Source organism: Microtus oregoni, unplaced genomic scaffold (genome assembly GCF_018167655.1).
Source record: "Microtus oregoni isolate MIOR12 unplaced genomic scaffold, Mior012 000014F_ref0000157, whole genome shotgun sequence".
NCBI lineage: Eukaryota > Metazoa > Chordata > Mammalia > Rodentia > Cricetidae > Microtus > Microtus oregoni.
Window position 1 is genome coordinate 12,438,198 of NW_024543073.1, and position 23,957 is coordinate 12,462,154.

A 23,957-nucleotide genomic window follows, 5' to 3' on the forward strand; every position below is an offset into this window, starting at 1 on the left:
ATACTTCCTATTCTCTTTTTTACCTTGTTCAAGATGCTTTGGTTCGGCCTCTTGGTAATCCACCTTTCTGTGGGTCTGAGCTGGCAGAACTATGAAAGTCACTTGCTGTTTTTATTTATGGTCCGCTCCACAGCTTTGAAATTAAGTTGACATCCAGTGTTAGCAGATATTCATTACCTTTCTAAAATGCCATTTAGAAAACTGATTGCTTGGGGGACTAGACGGCAAAGAAGGGGACATTTCACACTCAGAGGACCAACTCTGTTCATGAAACGGCACAAAGTTCTCCTGGTAGGCTCCACCAGCGAGTGGGGCCGGCCCTCCTGGGCTGCTTTGCATCTTTCTATTTTAAATCAATTGCAATCTTGTTTTGAATTCTATAAAGTATCATGCATGTTGACATCGAGGCATAAATAACGAAGCCCATCTAAAGCAACATTTCCGCTAGGGAAAGCAATCTGAGAGGTTTATTTATGCTGGAATTTAAAAAAAAGAACCACAACAAATGAGAAGAGAAGAAACGATCCAGAAGGAGTGGAGAAAAGAGAAACAAGTTTTGCTTCATAAAGAATATCCCACACATGGATGCCTGTGAGGCTCTGAAATCACTCAGTCCTGGAAGTTGTGAACCAAGACTTCTCCAAAGTGCTTTTCTTTCCCCCAAAGAAGTCATAACAGGAATATATATAGATCTATAATGCCTTTCTGTTGGGGAAATGAAAGTACTTTCAAAACAATCTCATAACACTCTGATGGAGGAAATGATGGCAGGTTTTATATTACCCCTATCACACAGGTGATGGAGGTCCTGATAAATGGAGCTGGTGGCAAAGTCGCAAATAGATGCCAGGCTTCCTGATGTACAGCTAGGACTTCAGTAGTTAAATGAAAAATATGTTCCCTGTTTGCTCAGCCCTTCTTCATCCATCAGAAAGAACCTTTGGCGTCAGGATTAACCCCCGTTCGTTCCCGCGCAGGAAACGGAGATCCCACTCTCAATTTTAAATTTGCAAAACAGTGTCACAAGAATAAGTGCTCAGATCAAAACCAAAAAATTTACTTGGACAGTTAAACGCTGAGATGCACAAAGTAATATGTTGGTTGCCAGAGGCTGGGAGGAGAGGGAGGCGGAGTTGCTGTTCAATGAACATAAAGTCTGAGCTATAGAGAATGAGAAATGTCTAGCGAGCCGCTGTATGACACCATGCCCGTAGTTAACAGAAGTATACCAAACAATTCTTTGTTAAGAGAACTCACGTTATATGGTTGCTTTTTTGGCACAATGAAAGACTTTAATTTGGAGTGTACCCATGCTCCAGACACTGCTACAACTTTGGGGAGCACAGTGGTTCACCAAAATTGGGGATCATTTGTCTCTCTTGAGATCTGATAGCTGTAAGTGATCTCCCACAAGCCTTCATATTTTCATGGTCTCTAAAGCCATTACCACCGCAACAGCTCCATGGGTTGGTTTTGTTTTGTTTGTTTTCTTAAAAAGTTAATATACTAGGAAAACGATGGGCTTGACACAGAATGTGCATTAGATCCCAACCGTAACTTACTGTGCGCCTTTGAGAAAAATTACGTAATTTCCCAGCTCAGGTTTCTCTATTTGTAAAACAAGAACCATATCCTTGAATTGGGGCTATCAAGGAACACATAGTGTACACAGAACATTTTAGCTCAGAGTCTGGAATGGAGGTAACGTTCAGTATATATGACCACTCTTTCCCTGTATGAGATACTTAGTGAGCTGTTGGGAATAGCCCTCCTGGAGCTGATGCCAGGCCTACACCTACCTGCTGGCTAAAGACACACTGCCAGGAGCTGACAGGTACCATGAATCCAGGACTGGAGTTCTATAAAATCTAAATTCTTCTGGTTCTTCCCTGTTAGCCAAATCTTTTGACACTCTTGCATCGTGATGGTTCCCCATGGTGTGAATCTGTCTTCCCAAGATAGAATGCGAACCCCCCACATTTCTCAGTTTCCTTTGCCTCTGGGATGCAGTCATCTGACTTAGTTCTGCTAATCAGATGCACATGCTAGAGAGAGGATTATGTGCAGAGGCAGGAGGCGTGCAGGGCCCCCATTCTGCAGGCACAGATGGTAGAGAGGCAGCATGGTTCTGGAGTCATCAAAAGCAGCTTCTCCCTGTTTTGCCAGCTCTGCTTTGAGGTTCTGGGGCCTGTTTCTGCAAACTTATTCCAGAGCTTCTGTCTTTGATTCTTCCAGAGACCCCGACTTTCCTGATGCTAAGTATTCTGCCATTTCAGTTTTTCTTCTTGCTTGTCACAGGCCCCTGCATGGATTTTATGATGGGCTAAGTGTAAACAAACAAACAAGCAAACAACACTGTAATATTCCCATACCTGGATGGATTTTCCATAAGCTCCAGACTTTCTACAAATAGAGGGGATAAGCCCATTACAGCCCAACTTGAGTGGCTTCTTGGTTCCCAGCAGGGAGTTCTTACAGCCTTAGGCTCAAGAGGTCCTCAAGGACCCCACCCTATTCTTAACTACCTGCAAGCCACACTTAGAAGGCTGTTTCAAGAGGCAGGCAAATCGTGAAAGGAAACTTCCATAAGAGTGGGTTGAACTGGCATTTATCTTACTGAATAAACAGAAGATTTCCCTTACTAAAAGACTCTGGATTCTTTGTACCAACCTAGATATGCGAGAAATTTTTTTCTTTTCTTTTCTTTCTTTCTTTCTTTCTTTCTTTCTTTCTTGACAGGGTTTCCCTGTATAACAGCCCTTTCTGTCCTGGAACTAGTTCTGTAGATCAGGCTGGCCTCAAATTTACAGAGATCCACCTGCCTCTGCCTACCGAGTGCTGGGATTAAAGGTGTGCGCCACCACTGCCTGGCTGTGGGAAAGTCTAATATTGATTGACTTAGCAGTTTTGATACACATAAATTTTCAGTAAAGCTATTCCATGTCACATGGCAGCAATAATATACATTCACTCAACAACTATTTCTTATGAACTGTCATGTGCCAGGTGTTGAGCTGGGGCTTAGCGCACATGCGATGCTGGGTAGTAAGATCCGCTATCAATTTTCCCTGAAAACTCTCACCACGGAGTAGGAGGACAGACAGACAATGCCAGCATCATGTTGGACTAGGATCTGCTTCTCTCAGGGCTGAGTAAAGTCTTTCTTTTGCCGTTAGATTGTTTTTCTTAATATTTTAATCTCTAGGAAGAAGGATTCTGTCTCATACCTGATGCACTATTTCCTAATATCTGTATAGAATCAGCACCTGGACTGAGGTCAGCAATGTATCTGTAATTTTAGCATCGCAATACACTTTGAATTGCTTATACAGAGCTTATTCCCAACTGGAGAGGTAACCAATGGACTTGAGTCAGTAAACCCATATTTCTTAGGACCCCTTATTTATCAGTCCCAGTACTTTAGCTAACAGAAGGAAGTTCCGTTGGTGTCTGATAGAATCAGAAGCAAAGCTGGAGAGAAGGTCCCCAGAAAGAACTGAGGGTGCCACATTCTCTGGGTGGAGTTGGGAAGAGTGAACCCATACTATTGTTCACAGAATACTATCGCCCACAGATACTTGTCAAGATTTGAAATCCAAGAATAGTTCACTCCTGGAGTCACAAAGCCATGACTGCCCAAGCAGATACAGGAAATTGCTTAAAGATAGTTTGGGACACTGTTATGTTTTAGATACAGTACCACCTCCCGACCAAAGGCTCTTATGTTGGAAGGTTTGGTCTCTAGTGCAATGTTCAGAGGTGGGACTTTAAAGAGGTGATGGGGTCACAGGAAATTGTAAATGGTTCAAGCTGCTGGTGGATTTAAAACTTGAATAGAGAGGAGATGGCAAAAGTATGGAAGGTAGGACATCACTGGGGAAAATGTGCTCTTCCGGTCTCCCTCCTCTTCTCTCTGCTCCCCAGCTTCCCTGAGCTGCAAAGTTTGCTTTGCAACACTCTCTTGTATGCGTGCTCTTTTGCCTCACCAGAGGAGTGCAGCAGTGATACTGGGCAATCATAGACCGAAACCCCTGAAACTTTAGCCAAAGTAAACTCTCTTTCTTTGTAACTGGTTTTGCTCAGATACTTGTCACAGCAATGAAAACTCACAGTAACACAGATACTCTCACAAAAGAAAGCAGAGTTCTACAGCCCATTTCCAAAGACATCTACCATGATGCCGCTGCTCCAATGGTGTGGTTCCCATGGCAACTACCATGCACATCCTCCTGCACAGATGTTGGCTAGGATCATTGATACTGTTTCTTTTATAACTATTCCTGCCCCAAGAAAGGCCTCTTGGTGAGGACAAGACAGGAAAATGCCATTGAAAGGAGGGTATGGGCTACAGAGGGAATATTGCATTTGACTTATGTGTATCTTCAACTAATTTTACACTCAACACAAAGTTTTAAAATGTAGTGTTCCTAATATCCATAACCCTGCCTCCTCTAAGGAGATAATTATACCCACAAATATCAACAATATGAGATTAAATTGTCCCAATATCATTTACTCAAACTTGTATTTGATTAAAATTTCACCACTGCGGTCATTTTCTGTTGTTCCTGGTTCTCCCATCTCTTTGTAGCTTCTGAGTTGGTGTGACCGTTCTTCACACATTTCTTCTCTCCCATGACCTGGAGACCTTTGAAGTACTTCTCTGCAATGCCCTCATTTGGGTTAGTCATGTGTTCAGTTCTCATGATGAAGTGAGGCTATGCGTATTTGTTATGTGTACTAGAGAGATGGTTTTGTCTATCCTAGCAATGGGTCTGGGCGTTTGCATGTCTTATGATTAGTAATACTCATTTAGTTGGTTAAGTTGGTGTCTGCTGGCTTTCTCCACTGTGAAGTCACTAGCCTTCATTTTGTATTGATGACTACCTTGCTACAGAACACTGGGTCTATGTGAATCCTGTTGTCCTCAAACTCCTTCCAGAACAGTTTAGTAGATCTTGTTTTTTGAGTCTTGCCACATTATTGCTATTTTCTTTCTATTTCTCTCATTGCTCTTTTCCCCAGTAAAATTTATTGGAATTCTATTTTAAGAAGTTTCTGTTTCTCTTAATACTACTTTTATTTATTTATTCTTTTAAGAATACAGGTACTGTGTGCCTTAGGCTTATCTTGAATGTGCTGTATAGTGCCTTAGTTAGGATTTTTATTGCTGTGAAGAGACACCATGACCGTGGCAACTCTTGTAAAGAAAACATTTAGTTGAGCTTACAGTTTCAGAGGTTCAGTCCATTATGATCATGAAGGGGAGCATGGCACACGCAGGCAGAAGTGACACTGGAGCTGAGAGCCCTACATCTTGTGGGCAACAGGAAGTTGACTGATAGTCACACTGACAGAAACTTGAGGAAAAGACCTCAAAGCCCATCCTTACAGTGACACACTTCCTTGAACAAGGTCACACCTCCCAATAGTGCCATTGCCTTTGGGGGCCATTTTCTTTTAAACCACCTCACATAGCTAAAGACAACTTTGAAGTACAAATTTTGCTGCCACTACTTGTGGAGTACTGGGATTACAGGCATATACCATAGGGGTGGGATCAAATGTAGGGTCTCATACACACTAGGTAAGAACAGTTCTCACTGAACAATATCCCATGCTTCTAGTTACTTTGTGGTTCATTAATTATTTATGACTTTGGACTTCTGAATATTTATTTTGTCCTGTGGTTTAAAATCCAACAGCATCATTGTTTGGATCCCAAATTCTCCCAGCCTTGGCCACAGAGACCTCCTTTAGGCTAGTACCTGCCACCTTCTGATGCCATCTTTCTTTGAGCAGTTCTTGAATTTGGATACCGAGAGTTGTTCCAGGCTCACCTTTTATTTCCATTACCTCAGCACCCAACACCAATCACTTCCCATTTAGGGAACTCGTTAAATCCTCAAGTCACATCCCAAGCCAGATAAGCATCTCTGGAGTGGCACTCAGCATCAGAATTTGGTCAAGGTACCAGTGAATCTAATGTGCAGTTGTGGTGAGAACCAATGGACCTGAGCACCGTTTTCTAACTCTCCTGTGTCTTTAATACCTTGGGGATCTTGTCTGTCTCTGCAGATTTGTGTGAGAGACTAGATTCTGCTTCTCTATCATGGTTGTTAGGCAGACTCTGCTTTCTGAAAGCAAAGAGGGCTGGATCGCATAGCATCCAGTAGCAAGCACCTTAAAAATCACTCGTGGATCTGCAAAGGCCTTGCAACTTTGAGAAAGCAGGAATTTGTTACGTCACTGCCCCCATCATTTCTTTTCCAATTAGCTGGTGTTCATGCCAAAAGGGGTCTTCATGCTACTCAGTGTAGGCAACGTCAAGATTGATCTAAGAAGCGAAAATAGAAAATGGCAGTGTTTGACTCGGAAAGCAAACCACCACAATGAACAAAAAATAGGAAGATTTTTCCTTGTCTTCTATTGCCCCAGCAGGCAGAGGGTCTTGGATACATCTTTTTGAAACATGGAGCATGACAGTAAAGGAGCATTTTCATGCTGAAAGCCTAACAAAACTCCCAGATGGGGCTATTCATCTTGGAGAAGACGGACACAAAAGGTGGGAGTCTGCTGTGGGAAGTAGGTCATGATGTTGGACTTTGTTTGAACACAACCCTCTGGGGACCTTGTCTTTGGCTTTTTTTTTTCTGCGTTAGCTCAGTTTTCCCAGCTGTTTTTAGCTTGTGCATATTCCAGTCCAGCCACTAAGCTACCCCAAGGTGGCTGGTCTCCAGGAGAGTAACACAAGGTCCATGAAGACCCAACTGCAGTTAGTCACATGTATCCGGATTCTATGGACCCATGCAGTTTGCCCCTTACCAAAGAGCTTTGATTTTCCAAATGGGGGTCACCTGTAGCATCCCTTCAGCTTTCAGATACCCAGTGCATATTCACTGGAGAGTGCTTAGTCCCATGAAGATGCAGAAACCTACATCTTTGGGTGGGAACAAGCATCCCTGTTTCCCTAGTGATCTCTGGCACACATTCTACCTCTAACAGACATGTAAATGCATTAGATAAGATTACAGGCTATTGGTTCATCAACGGTGTGTTTTCATTAGCTAACAGAGCTGGGTTTCCCACCCTTTTCACTTTCTAGGTGAGTGACTCTGATGGCTATAATACTTGTTGCCTTTCCTCCCAGGCCTTGTCCACCAAGATTTTGAAATCCTTCGACTTTCCTTCTGGGACTTTGTACTGTAACCCTTCCTTCCTTAGAGCCTCAGACACAAAACAAAAAAGACGAGATGTGGGCTCCCTCACCCCCACCTGCGGATGGTTGCGCAGAAACTGTCCCGTTTGTGGTGCACTGTGTCGTCAGATGCCTCAGCAGCCGCCTTCTGGTCAGTGCTCACTCTGTCTCAGTCCTGCACAATCTCGGCCCCGATGGAGGAGGCAAGCCCAGCATTAACAGCACGTATAAAACTAACCCAGCAAAGGTAGATAATCTATCACCTTTCATAAGACAAGCTGATACTTAACAGCTTCAGTGCATTAAGTAGTTAGGAATGTATTAACTGGGTTTTGCAAAGGAAAAAAAAAAGGTTCATTCTGAGTTTATGATGATCTCATTTTAAAGAAAAAAAAAAAGAACAAGAACTGATTTCTGTTTTTATTGAGCCCTCAACCTAATGCTTGGAAGAAAGGCCCCAGTGCTGGGAATCAATGAAGCGGGGGATGCCATGTGCTAGGACATCCTTCATCTGCCAGTCAGACGACATTCTCACCCATCCTGCCCACACAACAGGGACAGAGACCATACAGGTGCAGAGGCCATGGCTTCATTGCTGAGGACACACATCTGGCATGCTGGCTGCTCTGACCCTCTTCTCCTGTGGTTGCTCTGGTTCTTCACCTGAAGACGTGTTACTGCCTCACGGGAGTCATAACTATGTCTTCATTTTTTTCTCCCCTGACTTATACCTGCAATGAAAATGCAGAGGTGGGAGGTGGGACCAGGGCTTTCCCTCTTGGGCCTCCAAGTCTCCAACCTTGCCAACATTTTTGAAACATTCTCTTGGAGGAAACACTTGTGGGTAAACAGGGTCAGGGATTTAGACGTTCCTAAGAAAGGAAAGTTGATTTGCAGGATTTAGACTGTAAACTGACTTGGGACTGGTGGTTTAGCCATATCCCGGGATGTACCCATGTGTTTACTTGGGGTAATTTCAGGGACCTGTTCTTTCTGACCATCGTCTGTTTCTACTCATGCTTTGAGTTTGCCCCGCTCTGCTTTGGAAAGTCTTAACCCAAACGGCAGTCATCGTTTTTCCTAGGCAGACACTGTCAGTGTGATGACCAAGCTTGCTTTGAAACTGGAAGTTTGACAACAGAATGGGAACTCCACTTAGTAAATCACAACTAGCTGGCTTATTATCAGAAAAAAAAATAATAAAAATTTCAGGATGCATTGTTTACCCAAAAGGCATTAAATCGTGAACTCTTACTTGGACTTGTGTGTATATATGTGTGCCGTGATTTGCAATGTAAGATGTATTTATTTAGGATCAGGGTTTGAAATATTTAATAAATACTATTTTTGACTTTGAATAGCACAGGTCAGGAGCATGAATACTGTTTGATTTTGAATCTTGGCTCTAACATTTGCTAGCTGTGTGACATTAGGCAAACTGTTTAACTTCACTGTTTTAGATGTCAGTATTTCACATTTGTGAAAGAAGATCAAAAAAAAAAAGTGTAGCTACCTTACTGGATCAACGTGAGGATTAAGTGCAATAGCATTTTTACAGTGCTTTTAAACCTTGCCTGGCACGGGATCTTTTTTTTTTTATTTTTTTTTATTTTTTATTTTTTATTTTTAATAATTTTTTTTATTAAGAAAAGAAGAAAAAAAACATAAACAAAAAACAAGTTTCCACCTCCTCCCAGCCTCCCATTTCCCTCCCCCTCCTCCCACCCTTCTCCCCCTCCTCCCACCCTTCTACCCCTCCCCCCACTCCTCTCCCCCTCCCTCTCCAGTCCACAGAGCAGTCCAGGTTCCCTGCCCTGTGGTAAGTCCTAGGTCCTCCCCCCTCCGTCCATATCTAGGAAGGTGAACATCCAAACTGGCTAGGCTTCCACAAAACCAGCACATTAAGTAGGATCAAAACCCCGCTGGCACGGGATCTTATGAATGTTTGTGGGTTAAAAAAAAAAAAAGTGACCAAAGGGATTTTTTTTTTTTTTTTGCGTAATGAACCAAGGCAACAGGCATTCCTTTTCTATGGCTATTTATAGTCTAATATGCACATATGTGTATTTTTGATTAAAAAACTGTCTGTTCTGAGTGGCATTTTCCCAAGCAGATCTCAGGGTACCAACCACAGTGCTACTGCTCACTTGCTGTGTGACCTTTGACCAGCTCTTTGTCTTTATAGACCCCGTGTCTTCATCCCGAAAGTGCTACCAACAGAATGTGTCCCATTCAGTGTCTGCCAGGACTCCAAGGTCATTCCCTGAAGAAGCTCTGGCTCTATGAACCTCCTGTCTTTGCTGTTAGGATTCAAACCATGTCCTTGCTGCACCCCTTCCCGAACGGAGAGGCAATCCCGCCTCTTCTTTGATGTGAATGGCTTGCTTAAATCTGTATTTCAGTCCCCTGAGCTGAATCAACCACATAGGGGCTCAGATAAAGGCCGGTACTCTGAGGAGGGAAGTCATTGTGAGGCCCAGGAGGTGGATCCAGACCGCCCCACTGCGCTCTCTTCAGCCTCTCCATCACCACTTAGCTAAGTCTCTTGAATGTCCTTTTACCTCAGCAGGCTTTCCCACCCCCTTGGATCATGCCGTCGTGTCACAATGCCACTCTGACAGCTGTCTGCAGCCAGAGGGTCAGTCACATCCTACTGCTTTCCCCTTCAGAGACAGTACCAAAGTGTTCAGGACAAAGCCGCTAGCATGAAAGGGCTCATTAGCCAACGGGGCTTCCAACTCTAGTCCCTTTCTTAAGGACCCTTGGCAAACCTGTTGTGACAGAAATGTAAAATTCTGGAGGACTCCTGGGCTTGAAGATCCGCTATGGCTTCGCCATAATTCTCCCCCTCTTCTCCCACGGCACACTATAGCACTTACCAGAGCTTTTAAACATGAATAATGGGGTGATATTATGCAGTATCAATCTCTCCCCCGACCACAAGCTCCTCAAGGGCAGGGGACCTGCCGTATTCATCTTTGTATCCCCTGCAACCAAGCGGCACACATCTCAATCAACGTCTGCTGAATGGGAGCTGGCTGAATTTATACCCCAGGTCACAGTGTGGAGCTCAGAAGGCTCCGGAGCTGAAGGCAAGTAGGAATCATTTATTAGTCACTGCCTAACTCCGGACTGGCTTCCCAGGAATTCACGACCCTGCAAAGGTTAAGGCGATTGTGTTGGTGCCTTTGGTGGAAGCTTTTTCTCCTTGTTCTTAGAAGGGAGGAAAATGAAGCCAGGTTCGGCGTATCGTGGTTTTGTCATCCAGGGCTAGAGAAACCCGGTCAGAAAGAATGTGTCTTGACCCAGCGGCAGAACCGCAGACAGCTGCCAGGGCCGGTTCTTACCGAGCTCGGTCCTAAACGCAAGGTATCAGCTGTTTTCTTCCTCTGCTACAGGCGCGTGTCTTTGACTTAACTTTAGCTTCTAAGCAGAAATACAGAAAATCATCTTTGGAGACCTTGGCTTGTGCTCAAGCCACGCACTTTGCTGACTATTTTGCTCTAGTCTCATTGCCAGACAACAGCGGCGTCGAAGTTTCCCTTTACAATTGAGGAAACTGAGGCGCAAGAAGTTTAACCAGAAAGGAGGGTGGAGATCAGCCCCGTCCGTAAGCCCACGCTCCATCATAGACTTCACTCTTTGCACACTGGTGGGAGTGTGAGCGCGCGCGTGACAGGCCGTGCGCTTCCGTTTCTTCACGAAGCTTCCTCCTGCTTAGTTTTGCCTGATCCCACTTTTTGGAGACAAAGTCCAGTTCTCCAAGATTTGACCTCACTAGGCCATCTCTCTCGCGCGTCCCAAGGACGGACGGCCACTCCCCCGCCCACTTCAGAGTCCCAACCCAGGTTGAGCCTGCGGGCTCTGTGCCCGTCCCACTGGGTCCGCGCCGTGGGGCTCCCTCGCTTACCCAGAGCTGCCATGGGATCGGGTGGCCCGCGCCTGGCCCCACCTCCCATACCTGACGCCCGCGCGGCCAGCGGATCCGTAGCCTCCGCCCACCGGCGCGCCTGCGCTGCCATTGGCTCCGCGGGCTGCCTGTCTCCTCCGCTCCGTCCCGGAGGCAGGTTTAGCCGGAGAAGCCGCAGTCCCGGCGGCTCGGGCGCAGCGCGGAGCGCCGATCGCGGCGGGCATGGCCCTCCGCGCGGGACTCCCTGGCAGCAGCCGAGCCACTGTGGTCGTGAACTTGGTGACGCGCTCCTGCGGCCCTGCCTCGGTCATGTAGCCGCCGGCAGCGCTCCCCGCAGCACGGGAGCCTCAGCGCGATCCAGACGCAGCCGAGCAGCCGGGGCTTCCCCGGGAGGTGCCAAGCGTCCCGCCACCCTTCGGGCGGCACTTTGGTCCGGAGAGGAACATGGGGGAGAAAGTTTCCGAGGCGCCTGAGCCGGTGCCCCGTGGTTGCAGCGGCAACGGCACCCGAACCCTAGTCCCTCCGGCGGCAGCCGCGTCCTCTGAGGAGTCGTCCTCGGGCTCGGAAACTCTGTCGGAGGAAGGGGAGCCCGGCCGCTTCTCCTGCAGGTCTCAGCCGCCGCGGCCGCCGGGCGGCGCCCTGGGAACCCGGCTGCCCGCCTCGTGGGCTCCCGCGCGCGTGGCACTGGAGCGTGGAGTTCCTGCCCTGCCGCTGCCGCCCCCCGGAGGAGCGGTACTGCCGGTACCCCGGGTCAGCAGCGCATCCCAGGAGGAGCAGGACGAGGAGGTGGGCCCTGCCTGTCCACATCCCGAACCCTCTAGATCCCCCTTGCAGGGACACCTCAGACCCCGTTGCACGCGCAGGTGTCTTGGAGAGGGGAGGGAACTAAAGGCATTCAGTTAACCATCCTGGGATAGTGACAGTCAGGGTCCTTGGTTTCATATGGTTGTCCCCGAGCGCTTTTCTACATGGGCTACCCGACGGTGTGCTTTGGAAATGTCACAGAGCCAATCCCTTCGTATCTGCATCTGCTTGGGTTGCCAACGTCAGGATGTGATCTGAAAGCTTGGCTTGTCCCTGCAACTCAGATCCGATTTCTAGAAGTGGGAGTCGCTAACTACTGAAGTCTTGGGTGGAGCGGGAGACCCGGAGCTTAGGACGCGGGTGGCAGTGGCGGCTACGGGTTGCACTTTTGGGGTGTCAGAGACTAGGGTGTCCTGGGGTCGCCTGTGGATGGTTTTGGGGGATCATTTTACCTTCCGTCTTTGGGCAGAGGAAGCCCAACGTTAAGCCCATTGCACACGCCTGAGCGCCTACAGCTCCCATTCGAACTCAAGTGTTTAAAGGAGCGCTGTTACCATACCGGGTATCCTACCTTCTTCAGAGGACTTTGTTCAACCTCATTTTCTGGAAGGCTGTGCATCCAAAACTCTGGTTCGCTTCTTGACACACTGAGTTTCATGATCCCCTAGGTTGCTGTATCTGGCTTGCTTTTTCCCAGTCCTTCTTGTTTTGGAAGACAGAGAAGAAAGATTCTCCAAGATTGTTTGCTCTGGATGTTTCCTTTGGGAGAAACCATCTTGATCAGACAGAGCCATAAATAAAATATAACCCTAGCATAGTCTCCTTGTGAAATTAATTCTGCAGTGCCAGGCTGGTATTTTCCCGTCTCTGTTGGGGTTAGCGCTAGGAAACAATTGCCTTTATCCCTAGAAGAAGTAAACAGAACCCAGGGTCCTGGTACTAGCCCCCTGGGTGCCTAGCCTGGAAACGGGGGCTGGATCTGGCACAAGGCTAGCAGAGGCAAGTCCCAGCCTGGCAAAGATGGAAGGAGCCTTGACTGGTGGTTGGCCAAGTCTCTGGTGCTAGCCATGACTCCTTCCTGGATGCCTGTGGGACTGCCCGGATCTCAGGCAGGTGTCTCCATGGAGACCTGCTTTCTAGGAGTCTTTTGCTCCTGAATTGTGAGACCTGGCTGCATTTCATTCCTTACGCGTTCAGTTCTGTAGTCAAAAGTGGAGAATTTCTAGGTAAAGTTCACGCTGACGCGAATGCTGTTTCTGATCTGGAATTCTGGATAGCTCTAAATTCCAGATTGAGTTTAGTCATTCCAGGAGTTTGTCGAGTGACACGCCCACCCTAGATGGTGGCAGAGAGCAGTGCTTCCTCCTGGGTACATCTCCCTTTGATTATAGCATGTTGGCTCTGGGTAACTGGCTATCTTAACCTAATGATTCTGTTTTGCCGACATGGTATGCACAAGGTCTTGAAACTGTGGGGATGGGCGTGGGTAACTTCTCATTTTTGATCCTGATTGCATAGTTGATTTATCACCTCCCCTCAGGGTGACAGTGTTTTATTTCCTCCGAAATGGGCATAATGATATCAAAGCAGTGAAGACTAGTGGAGTGAGACATATTTTGTGCTTCAGATGGCTGAATGATTTTGACCACTGTTTGTGGAAGTTCAGGACTGGATGTAAACAGACAACGCTGCAATTCGGGGCATGACTTAGCCTAACAGGGGGTGATGGGGTGAAATCTTGACCTGCCCTGAGGATTTTGAAACAAAACCAAAGTCCTGTGGCTCCTACACTTGAGCAGTAGGAGAAGTGTTAAAAGTTGATGAGGAGCCGATGTGGCACACTGGGTGGAACTGTGGAATTGTGGCTTTGGGAAATTAATAAAAACTCTTTTTTCCATTTCCTTAGAAAAAAACCCCACACGTTTTATATTACTGTTGTAGAAGGTTCAGGAATGCTGGGCTAAAAACACCCCATTTCATGGAAATGCCTGGGTTTGATTTCTTTCTGGTTCTGGAAGTATTTGCTTGTGGACCATTCGACTCTGTCAGCCTCAGTTTTCTCACCTCTTAGATGGGAGCAATATTAATCTACTCTTTTTTTAATTTATTTATTTATTAAAGATTTCTGTCTCTTCCCCACCACCGCTTCCCATTTCCCTCCCCCTCCCCCAATCTTGAGACATTTAATACACACCTGTACCCATCATCTGACTTAATCTCAGCGTAGTAAACTGATATTGAGTGCCAAGTAAAATGTCAGTGAATATTAACTTTTAAGTTTATTGCTCATAAAATGTTGTGAAATTGAACTTCAGAGTTTGGATTGATTTGTTACTCCATTGATGCATAGTTTATGTACGATCTCCTTTGAGAGAATCTGAGGTTTTTTTCACCACTGTTTTTAAAAGATTTGTTATTTTTAAATGATGTGCATGAAGTGTGCACACATGTGTGCAAGCGCTGCTGAGGTCCAGAGGAGGGCATTGCATGTTGGGTCCCCTGGAATTGGAGTTGCAAGCAGTTGTAAGCCACCCGATGTGCTAGAAACTGACCGCTGACCCTCTCTCTGCAAGAGCAGTCCTTGCTCTTAATTGCTGAGCTGTTTCTCCAGGTCTCGGCTCACTCCCCCTTTAAGGGTATAAGTGGGGGGATTCTGTTTATTTCAGGCTGTGTTGTGACAAGGCGCCTGGGTCTCGTGTTAGTTACCCTGTAACAAAGCCCATGCTATAAAACATCAGAAGGCTTAAGAGCGACTCATAGGACGGTAAGGAATTCATTTCAATTTAAAAATTGCTGTGTAACTTGGGAGATTCATTTTTTTTCCCAAAGAATTTTTAAAAATACCAACTCGCTCTACTTGCTTTTAAAATGTGAGGAAATTCTGGTTCCTAGCATACTCCGACAGTGCTGTTTTTTCTGACAACCCTGTTAATGCTGTTTTGAATATATCTAGTAAGGGTCGCGGTGCTCCGTCTGTGTCACAGGCTAGCCCACTGCTAAGACGTGTACACGGACCAAGCCTCACATGCTTCAGTCAGACCTGTGGTCTTTGGACTTCGGTGTCTTACAAACTAGTTGAATGTTGGCGTTGATCGATACCATCCTGTGCTGCGGAGAGAAAATCTCCAGTCTCACATGCACTGGGCAAGCACTTACCTCTGAGCTACCAACACAGTTGTTTTTATACTTAATATTAAACACACAAGAGTCAGAGCAGATGGGTGACCTAATTTTGTTAAAAACAAAAACAAACAGCAAACAAACTCAACATCAGCCTTCTGTCCTGCAAGTCTGAGAATGTGGGGTTCTCTATGTTGAGGGCTTGCACACTGCATTTCTGATTGACGATCTGGGTTGGAGGATTGAACCCCCCATTTATGCAATTTGCCCTAAAACAGTGGTTTTCAACCTGTAGGTCAAATAACCCTTTCACAGGGGTCACCTAAGACCATCCGCATATCAGATATTTACAATATGATTCATACCAGTAGGAAAAATTACAGCTATGAAGTAGCAGCAAGAATAATTTTATGGTTGGGGTCCCCACAACACGAGGAACTGTATCAAAGAGTCTCAACATTAGGAAGGTTAAGAACCATCGTTCCCTCACTCCCTCTGTGGAATGGATAGGGGATGGGAAAGGGGAGGGGGAAGAAGGGGAGGGAAGTGGAACTGGGGTTGGTATGTAAAATGAAAAATAAATATTTTTAATAAAAGATATGAAAAAAGAAAAAGAAACATGGCGCACGCTCGCATACACACACACACACACACACACACACACACACACACACGGGATTGGGGATTTAGCTTCGTGGTAGAGTGCTTACCCAGGAACAGGCCCTGGGTTCGGTCCTCAGCTGGGGGTGTGGGAAGGAGAAGGACCACAGGCCTCTAAGGCAGTCTACCTTGTATTTTCCCCAAAGCACCTCATGATCCCAATGAGGTAACGGTTGGTAGCTGTTTTTGGGAACTCACTGAGAGCAGGAATTTTACCCTGGATGCCTAGTACCTGCCTCTAATACATGAGTGGGAACTTGGTAAGCACATGTCAAATGACGCCTCTGACACTAGTGGTCTGTTTGACTGAAGGGTGGCTGATCACGTGTCTGTTTAGTTTGTTGTGAATGTGGATACACCAGTCTCGTGGCCCCTCTCCCATTAAAACAAGCAAACAAACTAGCAAGCAGACACCTTGTGGCTCAAAGTATTAGGGCATTTTAAAAAATGTGTACAAAGTCAAATCAGTCACACCTGCTTTTCAGGCTGTGTATTAGAACCGGAAGCTTCCAGAGCCACCCAGAATGGCCAGAGGGGACTTTGTAGGTGAAGGACTTGTCAGCTTACTGCATGCCAGCTGGTTGTATTCTGCTGCACCAAGGGGCATATTTTATTGACAGAAGTTGAGAAAATGTCCCTTATTAACGATAGGCACAGTTGGGAAGTGGTTCTAAACTGTTCTATTAAATGGTATCTGAATGGGAGGACGGCCTTAAACATCATTTGGAGGGGGTTTGTGTTTTGGGGTTCCCCACATGACAGTCATATAATAGATAGGTTTTGGATTTTTATTGGTTATGAGAATAAATAACAAAAAGAAACCATGAATTCAGTCATGCTTTTCCATAGACTTTATATTTTATTAATCACAGAAGCTAAATAATTTGAAAAGAGAAGTGCATGAATCTTGGCATATTTATTATTTAGTCTGCTTATTGACTGGATTCTTCAGTGCGAGCCATGAGATTAAAACAGCAGTCAGCCTACCAATATATATGTAATCCCGCCCTGAGGGGTCATCCTGGGCAGAGGTGGGTTTATCATCACGGGGCTTCTCCTGCACTGAGGGGGTAGACATAAACACACAGTTATTAATTAATTGGTGACAAAGGCAGCCGGCTGTGAGGGAGTATGCAATCAGATTCCGGAAATCCATGAGCTGAAACCTGGAAGATGAGCAGATGTTAGATGGAGACTAAGGGAAAGAGCAGAAATGAGCCGTCACTGAGGGCAGCAGAGCTAGGCAGCTTCTGCAGGGACTGTGGGCTTCTTGCTCTGCATGGAGCAAAGGAGAGCATGGAGCAGGTGACTGAGACTTAAGGCACAGCTGAGCCGGACAGGGCCCTGTGGACTTCATCCTAAGGGAGGGCACTGGAAGCCGCTGGAGGATTTGAAGCAAAGTGTGGCCCGATGAGGTTTGTATCCAAAGGAAGTCAGGCATCTCAAAGCCTGTGTTGAGAAGTGAAGGAACAGCCTATCTACAAGTTCCTGAGGTGGAACTGAGAATTCCAGAAAGTGGCCCTGTGATGATGAGTGTGTGGATTAGATGGGGAGGGGAAGAGGGGAGATGGGGAGGGGAAGAGGGGAGATGGGAAGTGGAGGAGAGGAGGGGAAGAGAGGAGATGGGGAGGGGAAGAGGGGAGATGGGAAGTGGAGGAGAGGAGGGGAAGAGAGGAGATGGGGAGGGGAAGAGGGGAGATGGGGAGTAGTGGAGAGGGGAAGAGAGGAGATGAGGAGGAGGAGATGGGGAGGGGAAGAGAGAAGATGGGGAGGGAAAGAGAGAAGATGAGGAGGGGGAGATGGGGAGGGGAAGAGGGAGATGGGGAGGGGAAGGGCAAGAGGGGAGTTAGGGAGGGGAAGAGAGGAGATGGGTAGGGGAAGAGTAGAGATGGGGAGGGGAAGAGGGAGGAGATAGTTCAGGGGCTCCAGGTAAATAGATATGAACGACAGTTGGCAAAGAATTTAAATCTATTTCAGAGAACATGGTATGACTGTTCTGTGTTATATAGTGTTTTAAGAAGAAACTTTTGGAGGAGAGCCTTCCCTTACAAGTGCTAATTTCCATAGTAGGTGTAGAAACAGATTTACCTGAGGAGAACCTGGGGGGCGGGGATGGGCTCTGAGATTGTGCCCACTGTGGGCAGGAACCATGGTGTTAGCTAGCAAGCCAACATATGCACCAGAGTCTGGCTTGTTGGGATGACTTTTCCTATTGAGGGAAGGCCCGGCCTTTTCCTTTGTCACGTCTGGTGTTCCAGAGCATGACGGATCTTTACACCTCACTAATATCATCAAGCAGGTGGGAGTTTATTTGAGGACTCAGAGTTAGTGGGTGCAGAGCGTGAGTTCAGTGGGTTTTGTTTCATTTCATTTGTTCTTGTGTTTTAGTTTGCCCTTCTGAGGGAGAATATGGACGTGGGGGCACAGATATGAATGACTATGGCAAATAATAGGAAGGGTCCATAGTCATGTGGCCTGGACTAGGAGAGAGCTGAGCAGAGGTGACAGTATGTTCTCAGGAAAGAAGATTGTGTTTTTAGATAAAAGACACCCCCTGTCACTTCTCATCATGCTCGTGAGTTCTCTGGCTTTGCTTGGAAAGGCCTTGTGCGCATTTCATCCCTTCAGAGCAAGCAGCCAGTGTTTCAAGGTCTGATTCTTGTCCAGTCACTTAGAAAAGACAACTTCATCTAGGTTTCCTAGTCCTGAGTCCATTTACCTCTTGCTGAGGGTCATTGAGAGGATGTGATGCCTTTGGTTCCCCTCCAACATGATGTATGACATTTGCTTTATTTCTGAGAACGGGGAAGGCTGACTTATGGAGAACATTGGTGCCATCACCGCCATAGAAAGGGATAAGCACTGCCCCAAAGTTGCTCTCTGGATGGGCTATGCTGTGAGGACACTTTGACGGAAGCCTGGCAGACTCTCTCCTTTCTGCGTAGGTAGATATGTGACGTGTACCGCCACTAATTTCATGGGTAGGACATTTTTATGAAATCATAACAGCAAGGTTTATGGTGCATGATTGGTTAGCCCTTCTGTGAAAATGCTGCCTCTCTTTTCCATGGGGAACTTGTTCTTAGTGATCAATTATCAATCAATATCCAGAAGGACTCTATGAATATGTAAATTACCCGGTCACTAGACAGAAACGTGGTGTCAGCTGTGTGGCCGGGCAGGAAAGATGACTGGAACTTCATCCAAGCTTCCAAGTGAAGGTTCATGAGTGGAGAAGAGGGTAAGATGGAGGTTGACTGATGGTTTGAAGGTCATATCCAGTTCTCCTAAGTACTGAGGTGAAGAGGTGAGAAGCCACCCCCGACTTCCCAGAGGCGAAATCTGGACAATCAGTGGAACTTTGGAGAATTCACGAACTCATCTAGGCAAAGTTAATCCAACAAAAAAAAAATCCTCCCCCTCTCCCTTTGAGACAGTATACACACTAGAGCCTGCGGTAACCCAGGAGCTGTTGGCTCCATCTGAATTCTGCTGGATTGGCTAGTGGTGCTCTTCTCCCCTCTGGTGACTGGGCTTCTGCCCTTGCGCTGCTTCAGGCTGGCACCTGCACAGCTTTGTATCATTGGCTTCAAAGTTTTCTGCTGTCTTCTGCGTGCCCCACTGTTTATCTGTGGCTTCGTATTGCTAGTGTTACTTTAGGCTGAAGCCTGGCTTGAAACACAGGATTGAGCAGGGGACTGCTGACCCTGTAGCTCTGGGCACTTGTTTGTCCTCCCGTATTTGTGTTCCTTCACCTGTTCCCAAATTCCTGGGGAGGACTGCACAGGAGTTACCTGGCTCCAGGGTCAGGAGAAACCAGCCTTAAAGTAGCAGAATGTAGGTTCAGGACTGTGGTCAGCAGACTCTACAGGGTGCTGCCTCCTGTGGTGGAAGGGTGTAGAACCTGTCTGAAGCCCCCTGGAATTTCTGGCTCTTCTCTCACTGCAGACTATTCTTGCTTATTTAATGAATTATATTCCTAACTAGACACGTGTCTGAGACAGCTTAGGAATGTGTATCCCAGGCCCGTAGTCTTTTGCTAACCCATCAGTTCTCCGCTCAGACACAGTCGATATAATTTTGATTATGGCGCTCACTTCCGCTGAACCTTTCAGCCCAAATGCTTTGTGATGATATCGGGGGCTTGCAAGGGAGAAGGTGGGCGTGCCGGAAGGAAGATAGAGATGCGGGTACATTTGGCTCCTTTTCCTCACTGATTTCATAGGCTATCATGTGGAAAATGAAATTTTAATTCTAACGTTCGGAACTTGGTCATTTAACACCTTTTGGCACCGAGCAACCTCCCAAGTGAGCCCAATTTGATCTGGGTGGATGAGCATGAATTAACTAACTCGTCATGTGTGGATCGTTGAGCTTTCGCCTTAGAACTCGGTTTCCTTTTTTTTTTTTTTTTTTTTTTTTTAAATCTTCCGGGGAAGTCAAGTATGGTGTTCTTTCCTGGGTGGTGATTTCGTGTGTTTCTGTATTTGTCTGAAGATACCGTTACATCTTGGCCTTCGGATCACTTGCGGTTCCAGGCATTTCTGTACACGGGGATAGCTAGGCAATTCAGGAAGGGCCTCTGTTCTGCCACAGCGGTAGGGAAAGAAAGTCGAGTTGGAATTAGCATTGCCAATCTTGTGTTGCTCTGTTCTTGAGACTTAGATTCTGAGAAGCCATACTTCTAAAACCGGAGTCACGCAAGGATGGCAACCGGACCCCACTCACTGTGACGTGGTATGCAGACTTAGTCAAAGCCAGTCTGTGCATGAAGGTTGGGCGTCAAATATCGCGAGTTCTTGTGGATCTGTTGGTTCCATGGAGACACACACCACATTGACTCAGCGGATCTGCCTTTCCACTCACGCCGCGTTAACGCCCCTGGCTTCATTGAAATCATCTGAGCCCTCGGCCAGGTTTTAGGTTTTAAGAAGCACCTCTCGGGCTTCTCACAGGAGTTTCTGCAGAGCGCTCCACAGCCCCGGACGCTAGTCTTGAGAAAGAAGTGCAGGAAGGTCAAATGAGTCAAGTTTACGTGGTGGAAGAACCCAAGGGATACATGGACCTTCACGTCCTCATGGCCTTTATCAGAGCAGTAAGTTGAGGCACATCATTAAGTTAGAGAAGAAAAAATACTGCATGCTGGTGAATGAGAGTTACTGGTTATGTATCAGAAGCCTGTCTTATTGTACTAAGCTCCAGTACCTTGAATTATTTATCTACTGTTTGAAAAATAGCCTTGATAGTGGCATTTGGGATAACAATGCCTTTCTTGGAAAATCTTTTTTTTTTCTTTTCTTTTTTTTTTTCCTCAGCAGATAACTTACCCTCAGAAGCTGTCTTCTTTCTCTATTGTCTAGTGAGGAGATAGTCCACAAAGTACCTTTAAGACCTTTTAGAATTGAGCTTTAGCCCATTGTGATGCATAGGTCCTAGCTATGATGCTAATTCTGTGGATGTAGGACAAGAGAGTCACCAGAAATGAGACCTCTGGGGGCTCCTGATTTTCCTTCTCAAAATGTCCTTAGCATCTTGGTTTTACACATTGCCACTTTTGAAATCGAAAAGAGTTCAGATGGGAGGAACTTGGCTTAGATATGTGAGCAGCCTGAAGGTAAGACATTCAGAGTGAGCTGGCTCTGGGGAGTGGTACAGGTTTTGGGTCACTCCACCCAAGGAGCAGAGCTCTGTTGGGTGAGTAGAACTGGCTAAGGAGTTAGTCCACTGGCTATCCTCTGTGCTTCTGGAACCTGCGGAGTTCTTACTGTCTTACGTTCTGTTTTAATTATTTCTGCTGTCTTCTGGATATGACCTGGCTGTTAAGCTCACGAATCTGCAGCAGCTGTAGTTACACGCGCAAGACCTGCATGGGCTGAAGTCAGTAACAGTCCTCCAAATCCCGGCAGGACTAAGGCAGGGGCTCAGGAAGGCCCATCTGTGACTGAGGAGCTGTGGGCAGTTGAAGCTGCTGGGGTCGTGAAAGCCGTTCCTCTTTGAGCGTGGGTCACTGATACGTTGCCACGCTCCATGGCTGGCCCCACTCACGTAGGCAGCACTAATTGTACCCTGTGGGACTTTTAGAAAACATGGTGTTGGGAGGAGTATTTGGGGGGGGGGCATGGGAGTCTGAAGAACCTAGAAACAGAAAATGTGTGGGTCCAGGGAGAGTTGGAAGTGGAAAACGGGGCATGAATATGATCAATACACACCGTATGTGTGTGTGAAATTTTCAAGGAATGAATATAATATTTCTGAGTCATCATTTTCTTTCTGTCACTCCTAATTCTTCCCTTTCACATTCCTGACTTGGTCATAAGAATCTTCTGTAGAACATGGTCTCCTTGTCTGTGACAAATAACTTGACTACAAGACAGTAGTACAACCCTTGTCAAACGGGATACTCTGGGAAGAAAGCCCCTTTTTGGCTACTGACTGCAGTGAGTCATTAAGGATGAGTTTGAAAGCTCTGTTTGCGCTTATCTTTTTTCCCCCCCTTCTCTGTGATGTCGCTGTGTATTTTCTTGCCTTGTCATTCTGTGCTGAACAAGCTTTTTCGTTGCTGCTGCTGTCCGTTCATTTAATGATTGGTCATCTCACAGGGCTTTGGGGCTTTCGCCCCGGGTGTCAGTCATCCCTGAGAACTGTTGAGGTTGTGAACACGGAGTAAGATTATGCGTGCCGATCATACAACTGAAGCTTTTCATTTCTCCTCCTCCGACGTTCTGCGCTGCAGTTCTGTGTTCTGAGGGTTGTTCCTGGGTCATTTTGGGTATTGGATGAGTCATAGGGTGCTTACAGTTTGCACAACTCCCTTTATATTGTTTCAGTTGCCTTCTCACGCCTGCTGTGTACAATTTAGCCACAGAGGTTAGCGTTGATCATTGTTCCCTCCTGTTAGGTTCTGACATCTTCAGGATGGGAACAATGCCATATCAACCCATATTCCCGTAGAGAGGAGAACCCATGGCTTCTAGTGGATGATGGTAATTACACATCGTACAAGTCGCAATCAGTACCATTCTGAATTAATTGATTGGTTGATTGATTTAAGGCAGGGTTTCTTGGCCTGGATTTGAACTTGTGTGTGATCCCTCTACCTCAGCCTCTAGAACTCAGGAGATTACTTATATCCGCCTGCAAACTTGACCTATCCTGAAGGTTTTTCATGCCTTACCCATTTAGTTTTCACAAAAGTCTTTGAAATTGAATGTATAATGAAACTGGTTCACTTTCTACCCTGGATGGCATACAAATGAGGAGGACGTGGACCATGGAGGGCAGAGGTGGGAAAGGGGCAGGTACGAGGAGACATAGAGGGATACTACGGTCCTCCCGTCCTCATCACTATCTCTGTGGCCTGGATGTATGACGCGGTGCACAATGAATGCTGGCTGAATGGTCGAATGCTGGCTGTGGCTGGCGAGTGTGAATGGATGCTTACTGAGAAAAATGAGTGCTTGTGTTAACAAACTACTACGTAAGCAGGCGTGGGCCCCCGCCAGGTGACAAAAGAGTGTGCAGTCTGGAGAACCTTCCTTAGATTCCTGGAGCTTAGGTCATCAGAGAAGGGCTTGGAGTGCGTGTCTGCAAATGAAGGAAGTTGACTAGAAACTAGTTATCCTCCAGTTGGCCTTGGGAGGTTGTCTTTTGGGAGGCTAATTCTTGGTTATTTGTTACAATTACACATAGTAAAAAGTCATTTTCAGCCATAATCTTAAACACTTTAACTTCTGGTGGCATTCATGACTGACAGTGATCCTCAGCTGTGCCCACTAGTCTGGGGACAAGCAAACATGTTTGCAGGACCGCTGGGTGTTCTGTCCTCAGTGTATGGGTGCCTTTTGCCTTGGCTCCTCGCTGGGCAGTTGGTTAGACTCTTCATCCTCACCTATGATGAAACCAGAATCCGTTTAGCTCCGCTCCATTTTCTTTTTGTTTTTGGTGTGGTAGTCTTTCTGTGAAAATTCTAAAATTCACTGTTTTATCAGCATGTGATGAGTTCTAGAAATGATTAGTAACATTTTCCTTTTGACAAACTTGACACTTGGTTGTTGCTGTTCCTGGTCTGTGAACGTGAGCATACGATCATTCCCCACAGACTTTGCCAGGATGCGACTGATAAGACCATGTGTTTGTGGTGGTCATCTTCTGATTCCTGCATGCATCGTGACACGATCTGAGTTGATTGGCTGCTGGTGTGTGTGTGTAGACATTTAAGATTTGTACATATATTCTAGCAGAAATAATCAGTAGATTTATTCATGA

The 23,957-nt window shown here is 46.3% G+C and overlaps 1 protein-coding gene across 7 annotated transcripts in view; it reads left to right on the forward strand.

Moving 5' to 3' along the window:
- The first annotated feature begins 11,301 nt into the window (after window positions 1-11,301).
- Mast4 (microtubule associated serine/threonine kinase family member 4) overlaps window positions 11,302-23,957 on the forward strand; it is a 579,791-nt gene continuing 567,135 nt past the window's right edge. For all 7 annotated transcript variants that reach the window (XM_041663594.1, XM_041663599.1, XM_041663595.1 and 4 more), the window contains exon 1: window positions 11,302-11,894. In XM_041663594.1, coding sequence (XP_041519528.1) covers window positions 11,553-11,894 — 342 coding nt within the window. In that variant the 5' untranslated portion in view covers window positions 11,302-11,552. The remainder of the gene's footprint in view (window positions 11,895-23,957) is intronic.